Source organism: Mastomys coucha, unplaced genomic scaffold (assembly GCF_008632895.1).
Source record: "Mastomys coucha isolate ucsf_1 unplaced genomic scaffold, UCSF_Mcou_1 pScaffold20, whole genome shotgun sequence".
NCBI classification, from domain to species: Eukaryota; Metazoa; Chordata; class Mammalia; order Rodentia; family Muridae; genus Mastomys; species Mastomys coucha.
In genome coordinates, this window is record NW_022196903.1 from 90,669,881 (window position 1) to 90,689,278 (window position 19,398).

Below are 19,398 nucleotides of genomic sequence, written 5' to 3' on the forward strand. Positions count from 1 at the left end.
ATATATATATATATATATATATGTACATATATATATTAAATCTAGTTGTCCCTCTACATACTCTGGAAAATGTATTTTTGAAGTTGGCTATCAGATTTTAATAGCATTGATAAGAGCCATTGCTTTAGGGGTCCCTTCCCTGATTTGAGTCTCAACATGTTGCTTTCTCCATTGTTTTAAAGGCCTTGGGCTTCTCATCTGATTTCTCTTAGCATCAGTTTCTCCAAAGAGGCAGAGATAAAAACACTTGCCCAGGGACACAAAAGGATATAGTGGGTTTAGGAAAAGAAACTTTGGGCCAGTCTTTTGTTCCAGGAAATTCCACATGCTGTGATGGTCATCCTTTTTGGCTGCAAGCTCCAGGGGCAAATGCTGATGTTGCAGTATTAGTCTTGGCTATGAACAAAGAGCATCTACATGAAAAGTTAAACCTTCCTTCTTGTATGTTGATAACTTTGTAGGCCATTTCAGTGAATAGCTGAATGGTAAGGCACAATTTGTCATTTACTGAAAGCCAACTGAAGGTGACAGGACTCAGCCTTGCCTCACAGCCCACATGTGATTATTCTGGAAAGTTTAGTTCCCCTGTGAGTCACTATACCCCATCCTTCACTATCCATGAACACACAGAAGTCTGCTGATATAATTGTGTCATGTTCGTGAAACAAAAACACAGTAAGATCTCTGGAACTGAACACCGACAGAAGAATCTCCATCATATGGAATGGTTAGTCCCACAAATCACAGTCTCTGGATTGTAGGGATGAATTCAGCCTATGAGTTGGTACAGAACTGAGCTGGGCCTCAAGAAAAACTGGCCCTGTTTTCTTGTTGAAACAACAATACTTACATAGGAAAGTAAGTATGTCCCCAAGTAGGTGCTGCAATCCCCTCCCTTTGGATAATAAATAATTGTATTCCATGTTTCTGAGCTGCAGAAATGTATGGCCCATAGATTTCTTTTGTGTTTTAAAATGAGGACTTCAATAGATTGCATCAGGGTAAACATAACAATTTGCTATGTGTGTCCAATGTGTGATGACTTCCAGAATCAAGTTAAGTGAACTTCTCTATAGTCACTCATCACTTACTGTTAGATTCCTGAAATCTGTGTACCTTGTAACTGAAGACCTGCACCCTTTTGACAACAGCACCATCCTACCAAGCCATCCAGCTCTACAATCCACAATTCTTCTCTGGACTACCGGGAATTCTATGTTTTGAAAATCGTGTATACATGAGATCATGGGATGCTTTGACCCTTTGATTCCTAGCTTATTCTATTAGCATAACATAAAGACTGCTTTTATCGTGCATATTTTCTCTTTGTATGAACAAATAATGGTCTAGCCCATATTTTCTTTCTCTCTCCATCAGTGAAGTTACCGGGTTGTTTCCAGTTCCCAGCTACTTCAGTGAAAATGGTGGGGTCGGGGAGTCGGGGGGCTGCAGATGCCTTAGAGATATTAATTTCGAAGATGGGAATGTAGCTCACTACATGGGCTTATCTTGTGCAACACTCTAGGATGGATCCCCAGCACCACACACAGAGGAAGGGCCAATTTGATGTCCTGTGGATTATACCTAGGAGGATTACTGTATATGTAAACCTTTTCTGGGGAGCCTTTATATTGCTTTCCACGATGCCTGTACCAATTCACGTTCCTGTCAACAGTACATGAGAGTTCCCCTTGACTACATCTTCCCATCCCCTTGTGGTTTTGATAACAGTCATTCTAATAAGTGTGAATTATTACAGTGAGGTAGAACACTGCTTCCAATGTCTGTTTGATATCTGTCTTCTCTGAGAAAAGCAGCTATTCAAGACTTTTGTTTGTTTTTAATGGTGTTTTGGTTTGAGGACACTGTGGGAAAAGGGGGATAGTGTCACCAGACAGAAGAACGGGTAAGGTTGCATACGCTCAAACCCCATGAATCATGAATCTCGGAATTGAGGGTGGTAGAAGTGACCCGACTCCCTGCCCACCTCTCTACCTACTCACCTATGCAACCATGACACCCCACTGAGAGGACCATGGCAATCAGTCCCATAGGACAGAGCATCACTAACATCTCAAACTGAGCCAATATAAAACATCTACCCCTAAATCCCATACTACTCCTCAATGTTTATAAAGTCCCTGTCCACACAGAATGAAGTATGCCAAGGATCACCTGAGTGTTTGTTTTACTGAGCTGTAACCCTTGGGGAGAGCTCTTTTATCACTAGACCTGAGACCAGCCTGGCTGGTCAGGCTCGTGCCACAGTCACAGCCCACAGCCTCCCTGCCACTGTTGCCTGTGCCACTGGTGTCCCCATGACCCAGAACCCTGGCTGCCTTCCCTCTCAGGCCTCGAAAACCTCATCAATTTCCTTCCTGAGATCCATGGAACCTATTTGTCCCAGTTCTACAAAGGACAACAGGATACTAAGTTCTTCAAGCCCCTATGTATTGTATCTGAATCCTTTACAGAAATCTGGTTTGCAGGGCTGGAGAGATGGCTCCATGGTTAAAAGGATGTTCTCCTTCAGAGGGCTGTTCTTCAGTTCTCATTACCCATTACCCATGTACCACCTGTAGCTCCACTTGCAAGAGCTTGATACCTGTTTCTAGCCTCCATGGGCACTTCTACACACACACACACACACACACACACACGTATGTGACCCTCCTATAGCTGAGGGCTGATTCTATCAGACCCTGCCTTCCACAGATAGACATGCCTCTCTGTCCACCTCCTGCTAATTGCCATGCCTCTCTCCAAGTTCCAGTTACACCAGAAGTCCTGCCTCCAGAGACTGAAGATGAAGCTACTGATTGGACCAAGTTGCTGATGAACTTGGGGGAGGGTTTTTGCTTTACCTGTTTGCTGGTAACAAAGAGAATTCAATGAATGATGGGGGACTAAAAGCACACCATGTGTTGATCTAACTTTTTCAAACCCTTCCCGCATTTCCGGTACCCCAAATTTTTTGGGCCTTGACCCCCATTCCAGAAAACCCATTTGTACAAGTGGCTGCTGGCAGCTACACACACACACACACACACACACACACACACACAGAGAGAGAGAGAGAGAGAGAGAGAGAGAGAGAGAGAGAGAGAGAGGCACATACAGGGAGAAAGCAAGAGGGGGGACGGGGAGAGATTGAGAGGGGGGGTACCTTTACAAAAAGAAATTCAATCTGCCAATAACTTCTCACACTCTCTGGGATGCCTTTTTTTTCTGTTCATTGTAACCCTTCTGGTTTGAGGCCTGCCTCTTATAACCACACCGCTCTGCCCACCTCCTGCTATTTGCCACGCCTCCAACCTGGTTTCAGTTACACTGGAAGTCCCACTTCCGCAGAGTCAAAAAGAAGATGCTGATTGGGTCTTTATTACTGACGTACTTGGGGGAGGGGTTTTGCCTCACTTATTCTACCTGTTGGTAAGAACAAAGGAAGGCATTAAATTCAAGATGGCTGAGCAGTCACAACTCCCATCTAATTTTTTATCCTCCCATGTGGGTAAGGTACAGTATGGCTAGCCTGCCTCCTCCTATCTCCTCCTATCTCTTCCTATCTCTTTATAACTCCATTTTCCAGACTAACCCTCTCTCTTTTACTGCTGCGTGGTAACAGTTCATTGCTGTCCTTGCAGAGCTTTCAGTTAGCCACACCTTCTCTTGTTTGGATTTGCTTTGCTGCCCGTGTTTTGGTGTCATAACTAAAACTCCAGTGTCAGTGTCATGTTTTTGTTTCCTGAATTCATTTCTCAGTTTTGTAGTGCCTGGTGTCACAGTAGTCTGTGGTGCATTCTGATTTATCCTTGTGTGTAGTGTGAGGCAGTCTCTGATTTATCCTTGTGTGTGGTGTGAGGCAGTCTCTGATTTATCCTTGTGTGTGGGGGGAGGCAGTCTGTCTTTGGCACTGCAGCTCTACACTTTTTCAAGTACCATTACTGAGGCGTTGACCTAGTCTTCAGTGAATATCCCCAGTGCCTTGATCACACCAGTGTAAGTTTGGTGCTGGGCTTTCTATCTTGTTCCTGTGTTCTATGTCTCTACTTTTTGGCACACCTAAGCTGTTCTGTGATGCCTATGGCTCTGAAATGTCCATGGATCAGGAAGTGTGATATCTTGAGTCTTTCCTTCTTACAATAAACTCTTGATTTATTTCAGTTCTTTGTGACTTCACATAAATTCTAGGAATTTTTTTTCCATTTCTGTGAAAATACCACATGGGTTTTTGAAAGGAATCTGCAGGTCATTTTGGACTTTTGTCAATACTATTCACTTCTACACTGTATAATTTCCTTCTGTAACATCAGATAGCTTTTAGTATGCTGATCTTTTGCCTTATTGGTTAAATTTTTTCCTAAGAATTTTATCTTTGTCACACTATCATAAGTAGGATCTTTTCAAAATTAATTCTTTGTAACTACACAAAAATGAAAGTCCCCCTTTTCTAATTCATTTTTTAAATTTCCTGTCTGCTAACTTTACTGAATTCAACTTTTTTTCAGGCTCCTCCAAAGAAGTAAAGTAGAAAAATTGCCACAAACATTTTGTGAAGCCAGCATTACCCTCCTTCCAACTAGTCAGAAGTCTACAAGAAAATAAAACTGCAGGCCAAATTATTTCATATTGCAAAATGAATGCAAAACCCCTTAGAAAACACTTGGAAACCAAATTCAACAGGATGTTGGAGGAATCACACAGCTATATCAGGTGGGAGATGCATCTCAAGTGCCAATATGATTAAATATTAATCAATGTGATACACAGCATTCTGAAAATAAATGACACAAATCATCATATGATCGCTTTGGTAGGTCTATGAAGGCATTATGAAACTTCCACACCCCTTTAATGATAATAACTGTCAACAAAGTAGGTAAAGAAGGGATGTATCACCACAGGAAGAAAGCCATAAATGCCAACCCATGGCCTGTGTTGTAATTCAGAGTAAAAAGCTGGATGCCTGAACAGAAGGATGCCCCACTTTTGCAATGGGGCATAAGAAAGCAAGAAAAAGCATCAAAGATGGACAGGAAGAAGTTAAACTGTCTGTACAGGTAAGATGGCATTATATAGAGAAAACAAGACAGAATCTCTCAATGTTATAAGAAAGACCATCGATGTCAAGTAAACAAAAATATAAAGTCCATGTTCCACTGATGCTGAGGGCAATTTTTCCCATTGAGTGCCAGGCTCCTGCTAATTGCTTATCCTATCTTATACAAATTTTCCTCTAAAACTGAGGTTGATATTTTTTCTCCTAGCTTGAAAACTCTAAGGTCCAGAGGTCCGAAGAGACTAGGGTAACATGCAGTCTAATATCAGAGGCTACATGATAACCCTTAAATACATATCTCTACCTTTACACAAGAGTTGTCCATTAGAAACAAATCCTTGTATAAGAGCAGCAAAACAATAATACAAAAAGGTCATTGTATTAAAAACCCACCTGGGCCACTAGCTGTGCATTGTGATGAGAACAGGGAAGCATTTCACAACTTGCTGAAAGGGTCATATCTTCTTTTCCTTATGTAGCCACTGTTCCTGGGCTATCAGCTGATGGCCCCAATCTACACCAATAGCACTTGAGTCAATTAGGTTTGTGATCTAGGTTAACCATTCCCTATTTAAATCAGGATGTTCCAAGGCAGAGGATGGCATATGACTGCATGAGTTATTTATTATGTCAGAGAGACTGCTGCTGAACTGGGGTGGATGGACATGAAGCCTAAGTAAGTTTTTTTTTCAGCTCTAAATATTATAATGATCTCACCCTGCAACTGCAGGGAACTTTTGTCATTTCAAAGCACTTTTACCCACTGTTCCTCTTCTGATTGACCCCAAAACTGTCAAGACACAGCAAAAGGTAGATGGAAATAGAAATAAAAACCAGTCTTCTAAGTTGGTCAATTAAGATTGAAGGTACCAGGCTTACAACTGTGCTGCGCTGACTCTACATAGCAGTCTTCTAGAATGCACTATAATGTATTTATAAATTTAATTGTAGCAGTTTGGAGGGGTGGATGTAATAACTTGATACATGTATAATCAAACAAAGACTATTTTAAAGGTTTTCATGGGTCTGCACCAGGTCCTCTGTATGAGTATTATGGCTATTTGCACAGCATTTTTATGGGACTCCTGACAGTGAAAACAAGTGGGTCATTGACTCTTGTACCTGCTCTTGGAACTCTTCTCCTCCTACTGGGTTGCCATATTTAACTTCAATATGACGGTCTTTTGCTTCATTTATTTTATTCAATTTTGTCATGTTGGGCAATCATCTCTTAAAAGCTTGTTCTTTTCTAATGAGAGACAAAGAGTGTGGATCTGGAGGAGAGGGAAGGAGGGCAAGCTAGAATCAGTATTTATTGTATGAGAAAAGAATATTTTCCATGAAAGGAAAGCTGAAGATAAGATGTTTTAACATAAACAGTATTTCAATGAATGAGTACTACAGCAGTCAAACCAAAGTCCTTCACATTCTATGCCTTTATCATTAGTCGGAGTATGGAGCCTTCAGACTCTTCTCCTGTGGTAAATGGTACTGCAAATTAGGAAGAGCCAGGTTAGCATGATGTCATCCAGGAAAAGTACTTTCTACATGAGTCAGGCATCTTGAGATCAATCCCTGGAACTCACAATGGAAGGGAAAAGAACAGATTCTTTAAAATTGTCCTCTGGACAGGAGCCTAATATAACTGTCACAGGAGAGGCTTCTCCCAGCAACTGATTTTCTTCTTTCTTTTTCCATGTTATACCCAGGAGTAGGATATGTGGATCAAAAGAGAGACGTATTTCTGATATTTTAGGAACTTCAATACTGTTTTCTATAGTAACTGTGTTCATTCATATTCCACCACATCACAGGTTTTGTTTTTTTTTTCCTATATTATCTTTGCCAGCATTGACTTTTTAAATTTTTGGATGGTATACATTCTAGCTGGGGTGCAATAACATCTCCTTACAATTCTGATTTGCATTTTCCCACTAGCTAATGATGCTAAGCACATTTTCGTGCATTTGTTGGTCACTTGTATTCTTCATTGAGTATTATGCATATTCAGATCACTTCACCATGTTTTAATTTCACTGCTGTTTTGGGGGGCTTTCTTTTTCAGTTCTTCATAGATTCTGTAAGACCACCTGTCAGATTGATAGCTGGCAGAGATTCTCTGCCATTCTGTATGCTGTTTCCACTCTGTTGGTAGTTCCCTTTGCCACTCCATCATGGGTGCCTCTATTTCCTGTGCTTTGAGAATGCTATCCAGAAAACCTCTGTCTTTACCAAGGTCTTCAAATATAACCTGTATGTTTCTTCTAGTGGTTTCTAAAATCTGGGTCTTATGGTAAAAATCTTTGATCCATTAGAGTTGATCTTTTAAAAATTTATTATCATGGACATGATGGGCTGTGTGTGCCATACCATGTGTATGGATTTCAGAGGCCAAGTTTTTGGATTTGGTCCTCTCTCCCTTGACCCCCTTTTTGTGGGTTCCAGGGATTAAACTGAGGTTATCAGGGTTGTATGGTAAACCTCTTCATACACAGAGCTATTCCATGGGTCCTGTGGTTTCTTTTCTTTTTCTTTTTCTTTTCCTTTTTGTTTTGTTGGGTTTTTTAGTAGTTTCTTTTTAATAAAAAGGTTAAACTTGAATACTTTGCATGTATACATTCAGTACATTCTTCTATTCTATAAATATAAAGATTTAGATAAAAGAAAATATAATATGAAGTTCTTATACATTTTTTAACCAGCTTTCCTTTGTTTATTTAAAAAGTTATACTTAATAAAATACCAAGCTACTCCAGAATTATAAAATTACTGCATTTGCAAAAACAAAAATCCTGTTAAAAACTAACAGGAGAACACAGTATGGGGGCCCTGGTAATAGATTATCCTGATGGAGTTTCTCTGTGAAAGACCTAGCAGCAAATGTTCTAGAAGCAAGGAGAGAGCAGGGGGACAGAACAGAAAGTACAGTGCCAGCTTTGAATGTCTTTCTGTACTGAGGATTGCCTATGAGCCTCACAGCAGAGGTGAGAACTGAAGGAGGTTGGACCTCACAGGGAGACAAGCACTGAGAAAGCAGAGCTTCTAGAACAGCTGGAGCCCAGCTCTGAGCTGAAGCAAAGGCCCAGAAGTTAGATTCTATTAAAATAACTGTCAATGGCATCTGCCCACTTTCCTGGGCCATTTCTCCACAGGAGAGTGCCTTGTGGGAGGTATGTCCGCCCCTCCTGCTACTGAACATCACAATCTACTCTAAATGTCCTATTGTGTCTATTTTTAAAATAAAATTCTTTTAAAAGCCTTATGACTTCCTGGTTTAGGAAAACACATAATACCCTCATCTTCAAGTTGTAATTAATTTCCAGTTTTGCACAGAAAGGAAAAAAATCAAGACAGTGGCGCCCCCTGGTTTTTGGTGGTAGTTAGTGCATTTTATAATGTTTTCTAGATGTAAGTTTCAATGACTGAATAAATAGCTGTTTCTCTCTGGTGCAAAGAACAGCTGACTTCTCAAGAGTTGGTATCTCATTTGTGGTCTTAGTTCATGTGTACCTGCAGAGTTAAAACAAACAGAAAAGCCTGTCTTTGAAATAATGTTTTATTTATTCTTTAAGAATTTTATACCAAGTATTTTAAACATGGTCCTCTACCTCCACCCAGATCTTCCCACCCATCCTGACACATTCAACTTCAAAGTCTCTCTTTCCCCTTTAAAAGACCATCATGTCCAAGTTGTGTTGGCAAACTACTCCAGGGTGTGAGTAATATATATCAGAGTGCAGTAAATATATCAGGAATCAAACCATTGAAGCCTCCCAGACACTCCCAATAAGCAAGTGCCAATGCCTCCAGCTAAGGGGTCAAACTCCATGCCCACCTCCACATTAGGACTTTCTCTGGCTTGAGTTTGTGTAGCTCTTGCTTATGTTGTCTCTGTGACTGGATATGTACAACTGTGTCTGGAAAACATTGTTTCCTTGAATTCATCTACCACTTCTGACTCCTACCGCCTCTTCCACAGGTCCCTGAGCCCTGGAGGACTGGGATAGAGACATCCAGTTGAGGACTGAGTACCAGAAGTGAGTACCCAGCGTCTCTTATTCTCCTCATGTGGACCACTTGTCAGTCTCTGTGCTAAGCAGCACCTCCTGTAAGGAGCAGTTTCTCTGGGAAGGGTTCAGTGATACACAGATCTATGGGTCTGTCAATAAGTCACTATCACTATGTTCATTTAGTAGAATGGCAGTAGTAGGGTTTCCCCTAGGGTCCATGATCTTTATAGCCACAGGTTCTTGGCCTCCCTTGACAGTGTGAGGTATAGATCTCACCTTATGGGACAGGCTTTAAACCCAATCAAGACGTGATCAGGTTACTCCCATGACATGCCACTGCTGCACTGGTGGACACATCTTGCCAAGCAAATTATTCTAGTAACTTGTGAGGTCCATGCCTGGGTGAAATGCTGATTACTTTTCTCCTCAGGCAGCATACATGGCACCTTCAAGCATTATGCACAAGAAACAGTAGGAATGAAAGCTTCTAGTTGACCACCAGCCAGATTTCTCCATGTGCTATGATTCTAGTATAAAGCATCTTCAACAACAAGGCCTTGCTGTCAAGTTCTTCTGGATAACCAATGGCAGTAACAATAGCCTGCAGTGCTCTCTGTAACCTCAAAGTATGGATGAGGAGACTTTGAATCATCTTCCTAGCATATACAACCTGGACGCTCTGCACTGAGATGTTAACATGTTAAAATCTGTACTTATTGCTGCTGTTTCAACACACTCGGCGTTCTTTGCGGGTGATGCTATCAATTCCATGTTTTGGAATGACCCACCTTACTTCTGTGAGCAGTAAAGAGCTAAAATATCTTATAGAAATTGTATTTGTTAATTTTCCTACACACACAGCAATGTTATTCCACAAGTTCACATAGCCCTAATGAGGTGCTCTATGTAAGTCCATGATGGTCCCTTTGGACTTTTTGTTTTTAATGATCTGAGCGGTTTCTCCTTACCAAATACGGATTCACAAATGCATGTATGAATATTGGAGTCAGGGTTTCTCAGCCTTGACACTATTACCACTTGAGGCCAGGTAATTCTGTCTTTTGCAATCTACCCTATGCACTGTAAACTGTTTGGCATCCTCTACATAATAGATACCCACTAGATGCTTTCTCAAGTCTACCCAATATCCCCACAGGGCACAAAAATCCATATTTCTCAGCCACAGATGTTTAAGAATATGGGCAAACACAATAAAAATGGGAGGCTGTACTAATTTTTTGGATCCATTCAAAGCTTTGGTTGGTTAAAAGAATCCTAATCCCCAACCAAAGACAAGTCAACCCTACTCCATGTCATCTTCCTTCCCCTACTATGGACATTGCTGCACTTTTACAACTTGTATTTACTCACTTGCTCTCACTCACAGAAATACAAACCCAGGGCCCACCATGCCACCTATGCTGAGAAGGGGACCTGCCAAGTGCAGGGACCATACTTTGCCCTTTCAGGGGTAACTGGGTGTCCTATAGGAAGTTGGCTCACAGCCAAGAAAAGTTCATCTTTTCCACTGGTACTGAATCTACTTCCTCCATTCTCCTAAAAGTGAATTCTCAGAAGCAGTGAAATCCTATCCCAATATCCAGAGCTCTGTGTTCTTCCAAGCTTCGGGCACCTATGTTTGCCCATCCACTCATATACCCTTTGTATTCTTTCCCTCTTCCACCTTTTCACCTTCCACCTACTGAGTTCAGACCCCCTGCTTTTCATGGGGTGCATCCTGGCACTCTGTTCTACCATAGAATCCTGCATTTGTGAGAGTTTATCTCTCTTTCATTGTATACTATGAGCTTCTTGGAAATGGTGTCCACCATTATACAATCCCCAGCATACAAAGTAAGGCCAGTATCAAGGGTCCAGTTAAACCTTGATGAATGATCCAAGAGCTTCAAGAGGCACATCTGGCAACTCCCAAAGAGCTTGTGTGAAGTAAACTTCAGTATCACCATCCTGACTGCCCATGACTGAAACTCAATGGCAAGAAGAATAAACCTGACTGAAAGGCCACACCCAGTGAGGACAAAGAGAGCCTGTCTCATCATATAGTTCCTTGGTGCCATGGGAACTGTTGGATCCAATAGTAACTCTCTTCTCTAATTGAACCAGTCTGTAATGAGACAGAAAGGAAGAAAAACTGAAGCCTTATCAAAAGATTTTAAAAACACCTTTAAAAGTAACTGTCTTCTATCCCAATGCTTTTGTCTCATTAATCTCTTCTAAATCTGATATTTACAAAGCATTCATTTTGACAAAATAAACTAAGCTTTCTTGTAGTACACATTTATCTCGCTTTATCATAAAGCCAGTCAGCATTATCTCTATATGGCTGTGGTATGATAAATGTGTAGAATATCATTCCCATCACAAATGGCCTTGTATGTGCTAGTACAGATCTTAAATAAAGAACTCTTATCCATAGAACAACTGTCTGTTTCAGGCCACAAGAAGCCATGGCTCACAATAACTCCCCTTCCTTCTTCTAAATCCCCACTGTGTATTGAAAATGAATTTAAATACTTCAGAGCTGATTGTAATTTAAAAACTTGGGTGCTGGGTAAAAATATCTAAGTTTTGTATTTAACTAATGAAGGCTAAGCTTTTATAGAGACGCATCGAAAGCACCAGATAAGTATCCGTGGTGTAGATTAACAATAATGAAAAGGATATTTCAATTTCTATGTCAACATTAATTAGTGCCCCGCTCCAACATCTCCATGCCTTTGTTTTAATTTAAATGTAAATTTGAGCGAATTTTATATTTTATATCCTCTCTACTCTTATTTACAAATAAGATAAGAAGGACATAGTGGCAGAGAATGGGTCTTCCCACATGCCAATTACCATGATACTGCATAATTATTATGGGATAAAGATTAAGCAGGTAAAGCTAAAAAGCCCTAATGGAAACACTCAGATGGTCAGGTGGATAGGAAACAGATGCTCATCCTAACTAAAGCTTAAAGCTTCTATGCTCCCTCAGTGACTTTGATCCAATAGATATTCATTGAGCGTGGCCATTTACATCGGAATGCTAGCTGTGCAGAGACAGAGCAAAGGGACAGTATCAGTGTTCTTCCAGGATGCTGCTTGGTAGTCTTTAGCAAAAATGTTACATTGAAGTTGTATATTATATAAATCTAACAGCATACTGTCTAATATGAAGCTTTGTCCCAGACATACCCATCTCAAGCATCTTTGCCACATGTGAGTCATCCCCTCTCCTTAGAGGCAAACCATTTGCATCAAGACAGAAGGTCTTGCTCAACAGAATGTCATAGAGTATAACTGCCAAATAATAGATTGGCTGTCATCATTCACTGGTCCTAAAATGCTTCAAGGATCAGTTATGTAGCTGGCCTGAGAGTGTGTTGGATTTCCCATGGACACAACCAAAATGCTCACAAATGAAGGGATAGCTAAGTTACAGCTAATCCTTTCAATGGAATTCTGTGGAGTATGTGAAAAACCAAGTTAAATCAACAACATGTAAGCACACAGATACCAATGATCCAATACTGTTGGAAGAAACTAGGTGGACCTAAAAAAATTAAACAAAACACTCACTGATACTACAATCTAGACCAAAGACTAAAGCCTATCTCCAAAATTTATAAATGCACCAAAAAAAATACACTAACTAAATATTAAAATTACTCCAAAGGTGAAAGCCAAATATGGGGGTTTGGGTATTTATATACTGTCTTTACAGAGGTGGGGAGGTATCTGAGGTATTCATACACTTTCTTTGTGGGTGAGATTTGGGGTGTTCATATATTTCCTTTCCCGAGATGATGGTGACAACAGGAATCATCATCATGTTGGTAGTTTTCAAGTGCCATCAAAAGTGCTGAATACCGCAAAGCATTATATATAAAACTTCTTATCCAAAGATGCTAGGCTAGACAGGATGTAAAAATAGTCTATATTATGATTCACTACTTCCTTTAGAAAAAGTTTCAAGCCCACAGAGACAAAGGTAGCTGTTATCTTCAACAATTAGTTAGGATGAGTCAGTTCTCTGTCAAGCTAAAACTAGTTTGTGGCCAGCCTGTGCAGGAAAGTGGAAAATACTGTTTTCAAACCATCAGAAGGGTATGCACATAGCAGGGTTTTATAGGGGAAAAAATGGTATGGAGAAAAACAAAACCATATAGCTATGTGAAGTACAGAGGAATTTAGTAAGGCAGCCTTGCATCCTGGGGACAAGGGCAATGATCCTGGAGCAGAGATGGGTGGAAATCAATACATTCTGGGTTGGCTAAGGCAGAGGAAACGGAAACACGATAAGATCTAAGAAGCTTTCTTGAGCATGAAACAGAATCGGAAGCTTAGCTTACAGACTGGTCGCTTAAGTGTGGTTTTAGCATGGGAGCCACAGGTCCACTCTGTTTTACAGAAGATCTATTTTGGGTATGGGGTGGAAACAGAAGATGAGGAATTGGTAGTCTGATAAAATGGACATTAATCCCTAGAGTATGGAAGTATGGGCGGGGGTTGGGGGGAGTAGTGAATCCATGTGAGGGACAGAAAGGAGAGAAAACACACAGGACTTGGAGTAGTTCAGGGAAAAGATAAATACTCTCTACAATCCTGACTATGAATAGAGGAACTTGGTGAGTTTGTAAGTTTTAATATGTTTGTTAATCCTTTGAAAATACCTTATAATGCATTTTGATTATATTCACCAGTAGTCCACACTGCTTTTGTCCCAGGTTCAACCCCAACCTTCCTAACTTTGTATCCACTTGTTGCTGTTACTTAAACTCCTTGATTCTAGCTTGTACTACCCACATATACTCTTAGCCTGAGCCCATCCACTGGGGCATGGTGGACCAACCATCCAGCCACTCCTTTTGAAAAACTTCCCTCCCTCCCCAAAGGAAGCTATCAATGGTTAAGAGCTCCTCCTCAGGTAGAGCTGAGTCCCTCCCTCCTAAGTCTGTGCTAGCATGTTAACTGGCTTGATCCTATTCAGACAATCCCATTCAGTTGCTCTGGTTTGGATGCAAAGGTCTTGTCACAAGCAGAAGGCATTTCTTGGCTTCTTCCTCCCTGACCTCTGGCTCTCACAACCTTTCCACTTCCTCTTTCATAATGTTCCCTGAGGCTTGGGGCAGGGGTGGGGGTCTGGATGTAATACAGGTTGGTGGAGCACTCCTCTGACTGACAGTCAAAGTGCAGTGATTGACTCTCTGTGTTAAGTACAGTCTACTGTGAAGTGTGTGCTTGTTTTTGTTGTTGTCTTAAATGTTAAAGATTCCTATCTCCTTTTTGCAGGTCCACAATCCTTTGTCATTAATCTACAGAATGCTAAAGAAGAAAAGCTTTCTGTAGACAGCAGTGAAAGCTCCTTGATGTAACATGAGGTTATTCACCCTGCCACACGTGATAGGATGAGAAAATTCACATCCCGCACTACAGAAATCATCCAACCTACAATTCTCAGGATGCACATGGAGTGGGTCTGTTAGGTAATAGACAAGTTATGTACCCTTTTAATCTGAATTAGCAATACTATCTGACCCCATGGTTTCTGGCAAGAAACTGTCTAGAGGAAAGTTTCCCTTTGCACTTTCCTCTTTCTAAAGGTAGCTGATGAGCTCAACATATAAGAATGACCACCCAGTGCATGAAGGACATCTCTGTGTTTGGGGGTGAGGAGTAGATTCAGTTATTTAAGCTGACTGTGCAGTAAGATGTGTACATACACACACACACACACACACACACACACACACACACACAGTCTCCTTGAGAGAGATTATTAAAGACCAGCCATCAAGAGATTCTGAAACTTGTATTTCTGTTAAGTTTTTGGACAGATACTTACCTCAAAGCACCCTACATTTCCCTTTCTTTCCTTCTTTCTTTCTTTCTTTCTTTCTTTTCTTTTCTTTCTTTTTTTTTTTTTTTTTTTTTTTTTTTTGATTATAAAAATCAGTTTATTGTAAAGGAAATTCAAGAATAACCAGTTACATTCTTATCTGCATACTACCCACTACAACCAGGAATCATTAAACACTATTGGACACAACAAGTAAGACTACGTTGAGGCCATGATTCAAATTTAGTGAGGGTGCTCAAATCTCCCACAGCCAGCATGGAGGGTTTGATAAGATCAGAGAGCACCATCAGGCACCGGGGGCTGCTGGACATTGAGGTGTAACCAGGCACACCATGGTGAGAGAGAAGGAAGGAATACAGATCGATTCTTAGCCCTTTCAAAGTGCTAGAGAGACTGACTAGAAAGGTCTTACCTTCAACACAAGAAGGCTGTGCCCGAGTTGTGCCAGCCACCTGGCCTGGGAAACAGGAACATTTGACTGTCTGAGAGCGCTCCTCTATGCGGTTCTTATTGCAGCAGCGGTGCACGGCAACGACCTCACAAGTACCTTGCTTGATCAGGTGGTGACCTGGGAGGTCATGAGAGAGCACACAGACCAGGTGCTGTTAGAGTGGAGCAGAATGACCAAGAACTTAGTGACACTGTAATTACTGTATTGTTCTCACCTGCACTGCTGTTCCCGCCCAATGTGTTATGCTTATGTATCTTGATAATGTTTCCATTTGATGATATTTCCAAGTAATATACAATTAGTAAGAAAAGAGATGGATCCTCCAGAATATCAGCTCCAAAATTCTTGTGGTTATTTTACACTCATGGCATGGCCCTAGAAATGTTGCTGAAATTAAGATTACTGATTGGTTGATTTGAGAGGAGCATATCCTAGCTTATGTAGATAGAAACAATAGAATCTCATGAGCCCTTAAAAGCTGAAAGACAGAAAGCCTACCTGGGGTTAAGGACTGTTGTTAGCTTACAGATGGAGGTAGCAACGTGTGGATGAACTAGAGGCATGCATCTTATCAAACATAAATTCAACCGAGAACCTGAAGGAATCTGAAGCCAATTTGTCCCTACAGGTTCCATAAAGGACTACAACCCTGCTCACATCTTGACTGTTGACTTCTCAGTCATGAGACCCTTGGGAGATAATCAGCCAAGTCCAGACTTCTCACCCTTTAGGATGAGATACTGATTTGAGGGCAGCAATAGGAAACTACCCATTCACTCCGATTTACCAGTTTACATCTGACCACATTTGAGACATTGTCCATGACCTGTCTCACGGATACTCATTTACGCTTCAAGACATCAGTGCATATTTTCTAAAAACAGACATCCTTCTACAATTGGTCAGATTACCTTCTGATTAATGCCGTCATTCAATATCTATACGTGTAGATAATCCCAGCTGTGCCCTAGATCTCCCCCACCCAGATTCTACTAAGGAAGTATGCCTCACATTCGCTTTTTACCTGCCATTAGCTCCCTTTAATCAGAACCTGGTCCTCAAACAATCTTTCTTGACCTTAACATTATTAAAAGAACACATGGCAACCACTGTATAAAGTTCTTCCCCTTGGGTTTGTTGTTGTTGTTTTGTGTGTGTGTGTGTGTGTGTGTGTGTGTGTGTGTATGTGTGTGTGATTCTTCCCCTTGATAAGATTCAGGTAATTCCTTTTTAGCCAAGAATTCTGGCAGCAACTTTGTATTCTCCTACAAGGAATCACATGATGCCCTTTATTCCATTCTTGCAATGTTAGCTTTAATCACCTGGTATCTCTCCAGCTTCTTTGTTGTAAAATACTATTTTCTCTAATAACTTAATATATATTTTGAGAAGAGAAATATTGAAACTACATACATCTTATTGTCAACACCAATCCTCTAATTTTAGAACCCATTGATGATTTATACCTGAATCAATCATTAATTTGATAGTTATAAGACTGACTCACAGTATTCAAATTGCTCTGGATCTGCACAGAAGGACACCCTTCACTCTTGACTGCTGTGTTGTTTTGACATGGATTTCTATTTTCTTAAACAATTTACTAAGCTTATGGCTCACAAGTACATTCTAGGCATACCATTCTTCCCAGCTCTCCCCATTTCTCTAGCCTTGATGACTTTTAAGAACTGGTCAAACTTAGAAGACGTGATATTCATATGTAGGCTTTGTCATTACTCCACTGGAATGATCTGGACTCTGTTAGTGCACATAAGTGCATAGACATAGCATGAGTCTATGTAGAAATCAAGTTCTAGTCAAGTGTCTGACACAAGTTCATGCTACTCCCTCCTATTCTTATCTCTCCATTACTAACAATAATGACAAACCTTACTCTCTTAGTCCATAGATACCAGAATAGAATGAATACCAGGCTTGTTTTCATCACCAGTAGTATGCAGCAGAAACAGTACCAGGGTATGTCAAAGGTAAAAAAGCTGCCATTCCTGGTGATCACATCCCTCACTTGGGGATAACAGTGGTGTAAGCAAATAAATTCTATGGCCAAGATCTCTGTAGATGAGCTTACAAAGCTGTTCTAGTCACCCTACTCTGAAGGAGCTTGTATGTGTGACTATGGTACAGCATACAGACCTAAAGATTGTCATTAATTTTTTTCTGATGAAATAGATGTAACTGAACTTGGAAATATTACAGCCTGATCACCAAATGCAACCACACTTAAGATTAGGGATTCGACACAGATACTGGGCAAGGGCATCAGCATTCCAACCACCAAAAAAAAAAAAAATAGTAAACATGACTAGATTATTAAATGATCCTAGAGAGTCTGTAATGAAGGCAACTCTATGCTTCATTTAGAAGCTGAAAGAAATATGCTTTAATAACTTCTTAGAAAAGTTAACAAGTAATTTTGTCCCTTAGTAATAACATAGTCTGTTTGGTGCTCTGTTGCTGTTTGGATAACTATACACAAATACAAATGCATTATCTTCTAGTCAAATTTAGAATTGTTCCAGGCCTCCCAGAATGGTCATTTACCCTGACTCAAGCTTACATTTACTTATGCAAACCAATCTATTGTGCTTCCTTGATGTTTAGACTCACTATATTATCTTCTAACCTAAAAGAAAATAGCACAGCAAATAACATCCTACAATAATAATTGACACTATTTAAAATCCTTAGGAGTACCCATATCAGACTGTGTCTGAGAATTCGATGGCATCTCAGATCTGATTAAGTATGGCAGGCACTGTTGTAAATATTTTACAAATATCCTGTGTGATCTAATAAAAATGCTGTGAGATAGGAATTGTTCTTCATCCGGTTATTTCTTAACAAACTATATAAAAATCGTTTCACCCAAAGGTCACATAAAGACATGATTTGCATTTGAATCTCACCTCTTTACAGTCTGTATAGGATGGAAGAAAATGATGCCCCTGCTTCAACCATCCACACAGCATATGTCAGCATCCTACCTACGAAACCTATTTTCCTACTTGATAGTGTTTGTGTGACACCAGATACACATGGGTTCTGGAAATGTGTGTCGTGGTGACCCTGGACCTTAACCTCTGGTTAAATTTGTTTCATTCCTCTCCAGTCTCCCAGTACAGGAGATAACACTCCTGAGCAAGTGTCTACGAGAGAACCTAGCATGGACTGTACCCAGAATTCACTAATTGCAGTTGCTTACCCACTTCATTTGAAGCAAGGTCTCCAGAAAAGTAGGACAGAAAGGATATACACAGGGAAAAGAGGCACACTCTCTACAAATGACCACCCTGACACTCAGCCAGAAGCAATGCTTCAGTTCCAGACCAAGGACCAGAAAAGATGCCCAGGCACAAAGGCAAATCAGTAAGGATTTAAAAAAAAAAAAGTTTGGTCTTTTTACTCTCCTTGAGCCTTCAGTGAGCTGGCTGAGGCCTGTACACCCTGCAAAAGATGAATGAGTTAGACTATAAACTCAAATAAACATGCTCACCAACTCCCCAGGAATAAGACTGGACCAAGTGTCTCGGGATCCCTTGGGGAAGTCAAGTTACCACAGAGACCTCACCACCATGAGTGTCATAGGACTCTGTATGATATACAGTGTTGTTTGATGGAGGAAAACATGATCATTGACACAAACTTGTGGCTTTCATAGTAAACTTACCTCTAAAATGCACAGGACCAATGCCTGACATATAATCCCAATAGCAAGCTTGCTTCCAACACAGAGAAGTTTCCCCCTTCAATAAGAGAACCATATTCTCATGAATGAGGTCCACCTAAAACCTCCAGTCAAGGTTAAGAATGTAGTGATAAGTGATTGACTATACAGGTAACTTCTCAGGTGATTTAAGGGTTTGAGCATGGGTTGGGGGAGAGAAGACAGAGTAATCTAAAAGTAGGGATATTACCTGGAGGGATATTGGATAAAAATAAAATAAAGCCCAACCCACTTTGTCCCAAGCTGCCTGTGGAAGTTTGTCAGCTGCTT

At 40.6% G+C, this 19,398-nt stretch overlaps 1 protein-coding gene and 1 long non-coding RNA gene across 5 annotated transcripts in view; one reads left to right on the plus strand and one right to left on the minus strand.

Annotated features, from left to right (window-relative positions):
- Tafa4 (TAFA chemokine like family member 4) overlaps positions 1-19,398 on the minus strand; it is a 141,029-nt gene that overhangs the window by 2,389 nt on the left and 119,242 nt on the right. Inside the window, exon 4 of the mRNA XM_031382685.1 lies at positions 15,345-15,500. Coding sequence (XP_031238545.1) covers positions 15,345-15,500 — 156 coding nt within the window. The remainder of the gene's footprint in view (positions 1-15,344; positions 15,501-19,398) is intronic.
- LOC116099311 lies at positions 3,461-18,219 on the plus strand. Of its 4 annotated transcripts, none has more exons than XR_004122205.1 (5): positions 3,461-3,511; positions 4,509-4,713; positions 4,818-5,060; positions 9,039-9,096; positions 14,365-18,219. It is a non-coding gene; the product is annotated as an uncharacterized LOC116099311 (long non-coding RNA). The 4 variants fall into 4 exon arrangements; XR_004122206.1 differs by lacking the exon at positions 4,818-5,060 and having other exon boundaries at positions 14,365-14,558; positions 15,905-18,219; XR_004122204.1 differs by having other exon boundaries at positions 4,509-5,060.